Source organism: Mycetomoellerius zeteki, unplaced genomic scaffold (genome assembly GCF_001594055.1).
Source record: "Mycetomoellerius zeteki isolate Tzet28-1 unplaced genomic scaffold, Tzet1.0 scaffold182, whole genome shotgun sequence".
Taxonomy (NCBI): Eukaryota; Metazoa; Arthropoda; class Insecta; order Hymenoptera; family Formicidae; genus Mycetomoellerius; species Mycetomoellerius zeteki.
Window position 1 is genome coordinate 314,161 of NW_017256778.1, and position 5,631 is coordinate 319,791.

General features: G+C 37.6%; 1 protein-coding gene across 2 annotated transcripts; it reads right to left on the bottom strand.

Annotated features, from left to right (window-relative positions):
- Window positions 1-2,450: 2,450 nt before the first annotated feature.
- SCCRO3 (defective in cullin neddylation 1 domain containing SCCRO3) lies at window positions 2,451-5,195 on the bottom strand. Of its 2 annotated transcripts, XM_018446506.1 has the most exons (5): window positions 4,693-5,195; window positions 4,048-4,068; window positions 3,902-3,959; window positions 3,426-3,733; window positions 2,451-3,279 (listed from the first exon to the last, which is right to left on the bottom strand). In XM_018446506.1, exons 4-5 carry the CDS (start codon window positions 3,726-3,728, stop codon window positions 2,680-2,682), a joined length of 903 nt encoding a protein of 300 aa, XP_018302008.1. In that variant the 5' UTR covers window positions 3,729-3,733; window positions 3,902-3,959; window positions 4,048-4,068; window positions 4,693-5,195; the 3' UTR covers window positions 2,451-2,679. The 2 variants fall into 2 exon arrangements, with proteins under 2 accessions (XP_018302008.1, XP_018302007.1); XM_018446505.1 differs by having other exon boundaries at window positions 3,902-4,068.
- Window positions 5,196-5,631: the final 436 nt, after the last annotated feature.

Below are 5,631 nucleotides of genomic sequence, written 5' to 3' on the forward strand. Positions count from 1 at the left end.
TTTTTTAATATGTATAATTTAAAAATACACTGTTTATACATATCACAACTTAATGAAAAAAGCGATAGTCTTATGCAATTATTTATATGCATTCTAGATATATTTTCCATAAAATAACATTCTGTAAGATGAAAAATTATCTGATATCGCGCGTCCATGTGGCTGACCACAATAAATAAGCACAATTATGTCTCTTGATACGATTATTTTTCATGTTCAATGTTATAAGCAATTGCATTATTAATTGCATAGAACATAATGTGTCATTATACACACACACACACACACACACACACACGTGTGTGTGTGTGTGTTGGGGATTAGAGAAAGTCTTTTTACAAATTGGAGCATAATTGAAACATATTTTTTTAATTATTTACAAACCTTTTATTAAACCAGATAAGTGCTGTTTTGATCGATGACCTTTTGCTATTTTTCGAGTAGAACTATTATTCCATTGATGTAGAACTTCTGTGACTTCTCGGTAAAAAAGCCAAGATAAATGATTTTCGCAAGCCTCTTCTGAAGTCAAGTTTACTCCATTAAGGGAGTTCTAGAAAGACCGAAACAAATGATAATCGAACGGTGCAAGGTCAGGACTATATGGTGGATGCATCAAAACTTCCCAGCCAAGCTCTCTCAATTTTTGTTGAGTCATCAAAGACGTGTGTGGCCTAGTGTTGTCAAGATGGAAGACAGCGCCTTTTCTATTGATCAATTCTGGAAATCGCTTTTCCTGAATGGATTGTTCCAATCACATTAGTTATTGACAGTAGAGATCAATCGTTCTGCCTGTCGGCAGTAATTCATAATGGATCCGACTCCTTTCCAGTCCTACCAGACACACAGCATCACCTTCTTTGGCATCAATTTGGGCTTTGCGATTGTTGTTTGTGGTACCTCATCTCGTTTCGATCACAATCTTTTATTATCACGATCGAACATTATTATCATACGTTATCCACTTTCATCGCCCGTTATCAATCTTTTCAGAAAAGGACCCGTTTCGTTTCAGCAGTGATTCGTAAATGGAAATTCGATCCATTGAATTTTTTACCGTCAAATCATATGGCACCCAAACATCGAGCTTCTTTGTGTATCCAGCCTTACGCAAGTGTCCCAAAACGGTTTTATGATCAATGTTTAGCTCCTTGGCTATGTCATAACTGCTCACATGACGATTTTTTTCAATTTTTTGGAAGATTTCATCGACATTTTTCACAATAGGCCGACCAGAACGATGTGCATTTTTTTTTTTTTTTTTGACATCGAAATTTTTTGATCTCGAAATCGGCGAAACCAATTCGCTTCTGTTTGTCTAGTTAGAGCATCCTCTCCATAAACATGACAAATTTTTTCTGTGGTTTGTGCAGCGTTATTCTCTTTTTTATAATAAAGAAGTAAAATATATTGGAAATGTTGATTTTAAGTTTATTGATTGGCTATAGGATAGAGAGATCCGACATCGCTTCTCTTTCCTGCAGCCAAATAGGCTTTGAAATGCTTCGTCGAATGTAATATCAGCCTAATACGTCAAATAATAATGACACGTAAAAAATCGACTAGATCTCCATCTGTCCATTATATGTAAAAAGACTTTTTCCCTAGCCCAATATATTATATGTACCTATATATACAGGGTGTCCCAGAATGGCTGCTAAATATTTCGTGCGTAGGTAGACCGGATTAAACTGAGTCGAAAAGTCCTCTACCATTTTGCAATTTTCACAATAGTTAACAAGATAGTAATAACTAAAAATCGCTGAATATTCATTTTTAATAATTTTTTACTCGAGTACTATCAACTTTACAGAAAAACAGCAAGAGACAAAAAAAATGTTGTTTATTTTCTTCTTATAGAGCTCTAAGAATTTTTTCTATGAATGTATTTTATCCAATACCACAATATAATGTATTAAGGATTTCGCGATTTAATTCATTTCTATATTTTTATTAAACGTACATCTTTATGTCGATTTGTGTAAAACAGCTTTAAATTGCACTGAGTGCGTACCAGCTCTGCCAGTAAAAAATGCTATCAGTTTAGTCTACTCTACCTGCGTACAAAATATTTGGCGCATTTGATTATTCTGGGACACCCCGTATACATATATACATATATACATATATATACATATATACGCACGCATGTATCATTATGATCAGATAAAGTGTAAAAATACATCTTTGATAATAATAAATGTATCTGGTTCATATAAAACAAATACATAATATGTAATTTTGCTGCTAGCACAAAAATATGGAGATTTCTCGCGAATTGCTTACGCGCAGACACAGACACAGACACACACACACACACACACACACACACACACACGCACGCACGCACACGCACGCACGCACACACGCACGCACGCACGCACGCGCGTGCGCGCACACCCATATGCACACAAATACATACGCACATTAAATATTAATTAAATATTACACAAAATCATCAGCTATATTTACATTAGGAAGTAGAATACCGAATACAAACAAAATGACGCAATAACAAATAGATCTAAACAAAGGCTGTCAATAATAATTAGGAATATCGCTTCCTCGATCAGTGATAAGAATAAACTGTTGATCGCAGGATAATGTCAAATGAACCTGTTGAAAGATTTAAGATAATACCTTTCGCTTCTCACTGTCATTTGTTTTAGAATAAGAATATTAAGCTTTGTCGATAGAAGTATCTTTCATAATGTCATCTTTAGTGATATTTTGGTTCATTTGGTCGTTTTCATACTCTACAAAGTCATCAAATAAGCTTGGCCACGCTTCTGCATCATCATAAGCACCTAGATCGTCTCCGATGCTCTCGGCAAAGTTTAGAAACATATTCCAAGTGTCCCTAGGTATTCCCCGGATATGATGACATTCTAGAAAGTTTAGCCATCGCGTTAAGAGCGGAGGTTCACGTATCGTAAAGACGAGTCTCCAAAGATCGATTGCCATATCAACTGGTAAGATTCTTTGACCAGATGTCACATCGAGGCCAAATCGGAATGTGAATCGATAGAGATCCTTGAACAAATCACTATTGATCGTTAATTCTTGAACGATCTCAGGCAATCGTGCCTGTATACCACGTATACTGTCGACCTTCATCGTTTTTAATCCCGTGACAAACTCCTGGCGCGTGAATTGGCACATTTGCTCTGCATTTAACTTCCATGCAAGCACAAGTACTTTAAATTCATCGGGTGATAATTGTAAATCATTACAGAGTCTTTCTATACCATCAGCTAGTATTACATCTTCATGAGGATCCTTAAAAGCAAACATGTGAAATGTATTAATCATAGTATTTGTATAATTCTTTATAATCTTAAATTATTAAATGCGTTTTTGTGTGCTATAATACATGGCCTCCCAATGTTTTTTCTTTTTACATAGAAGTATCTTTTATGTCGTACCTTGTATTGGTCAAAAAGGGCGTTTAGTTTGCTCTCTGATGGTTCCCTTTGCTGCCTAGTTTCGGTACTTAAATTAAGACCCGATGATGTATTGGATCGTCCTAATGGCTGTAATCGCGCATAGAACCCTCGCGATAAACGCAGATTACTTTGTACATTAGGTACAGATCCGCAATTATCCGAACCTACATTATTAAACGTCGGTAGCATACTTGTGGATTTTCTGTTCCCATTTGCATGTGTTTCAGGCACAAAAGAACTGGATTGTTGGCAAGAATTTGGAAACAAACCTCTGAGTTCCATGGTATCTACGAAAGGTAATAAAAAAAAATTGTGAATTTTTTTTTATGTAGCGTGAAAGGAGCAGAACTAAATAAGTGATTAGCAATTAAGTAATTTTTTACATGTATACTTTGTGTTATAAAAAGAATCTAAAAATGTAATACATAAAAGAAGAAAAAATTGATTGTATCTACCGTCTTTGTGCTCCAATACAATCGTGTGATCAGTACTGGTCGATGGTGGAAGTGGCACCTTGAAGCACGAAAAACAGTTTCCCATTGATGCTGACCGTACTTGACATCAAAGATAATTATGCCATGCATCAGTAATTCAGTCTTACATTGGCAGTCTTGATGGAAAGCTGAAAAATAATATCTTTGTCACTTATGGCCTACATTAAATGTAATATTTCTGTTTGTCTCCATTAAGTACAAACATTGGAGCCTCAAGATTTATGGTGCTTTCAGCAAGAGACAGCGATCATTTGGTTTAACATTGGCACAGAACAATGATTCTGTCTCTTGCTGGAAAGCAAGCCATCGATATATGGATAATATTTAAAGACTCGTTACAATGCCAAGGACAGAAAGAGAATAATGCCCGTATTCATAGTCAGACCTTATACTTGAGGCTTCCTTAAATTTATCTTTAGATGCTCAGTAGCCAATGAAATAATTCGTAGAGCATCTGAAGATAAATTTAAGGAAGCCTTAAATATAAGGTCTGATTATGAATACGGGCCTAAGAATATCAAATTATTATACCAACTACAAGAGACAAAAATTGCCTCGTGGTTAGCTCTTGTGCAATCATCGAGATACCTTGTCAATATCAAAATAGATAGGTACTTGAAAAGTTTACAGAAAAACAAACAAGGATTTGCAACGTTGACAAGTTCTGCAAGCTCCACTTGCACGAATAAGATTGACAATCTAGAAGAGGTAGAGGAAAGAAAGACAAAAATAGATAGATGACTAGGCGATACCTTATTGTTACATATCCGTTATGGTTCCTCGATCCTCGCTTGAGACTTGTCGCGAGACAATACGTCGTGTCGATCGTATTCATAGATCTTTCGAGTAGTGAAGAAAGTAGAATGCACCCAGCATCGGTGTCGTGCGCCTTTCCTAAAATACGTTGTCCTAGCGACGGATCAACGACGAAAGACCGTCGCGTTACTCCTCATGTCCCCTATTTTTTACAGAGCATTTTTCCTAATCGAAGAGACGAGTGTCCAGCGGAATGGAATTCCGCAACCTGGTAGCGGAGCCTGCGTCATTTGCAACGATGTCGTAACCCGGTGAGACTGTGCGACAACGGCGATCTCATTCCAAGCGTGCGAGACGCTCATCCACGATCGTGATCGAGCTGGCAATCACAGCCAACAGCAGTCAACGTAATTTCGACACAGACCGATATGACGCTGCGATGTATTCACTCACGCTTATCCACGCTTCACCATCGAGCTTCAAGCAACGTCTCGATGGTCTCGAGTGAAAACACCGCGTCCACGATCCACTGGCATCCAATTGACCGCGACCAAGACGAAAACTCTCAACTCAGACCCTAAGATCCACTAAGATCCGATGACTGATCCGATCCCGCTGGGCCCTGATGCCCTGATCAACTGTGATCAACCTCGTCAACCTGCATCAACCAACGAAAACGTTCCTCGTGCCTCAGGGTGTCCAAAGGAAAAAAAAAATCCTTTGATTCGCGCAGCTAGAACTATTCGTTTCGTACGTGTTGCGCTGCATTGCTGCATCGCACACAGTGTCGCCATAGAAATATGGTGCGTTCGGGGATACGCTAATAGCGCTATTCTGCCATTCTATCTTCGTTGTTTATTAAATGTAAAACAAGGATAGAATGACAGAAATAGCGATAATAGCGTCTCCCTGAACGCACCTATAATAGTAGGTTT

Bases quoted from the DNA above. Each gene is read 5' to 3' on its own strand.
- SCCRO3 (XM_018446505.1), bottom strand. From the start codon at position 3,986: ATGGGAAACTGTTTTTCGTGCTTCAAGGTGCCACTTCCACCATCGACC. The intron at 3,734-3,901 runs GTAGATACAATC...TACCTTTCGTAG, and splicing joins TGTATTGGAGCACAAAGACG to ATACCATGGAACTCAGAGGT. The intron at 3,280-3,425 runs GTACGACATAAA...TTTGCTTTTAAG, and splicing joins CCCTTTTTGACCAATACAAG to GATCCTCATGAAGATGTAAT.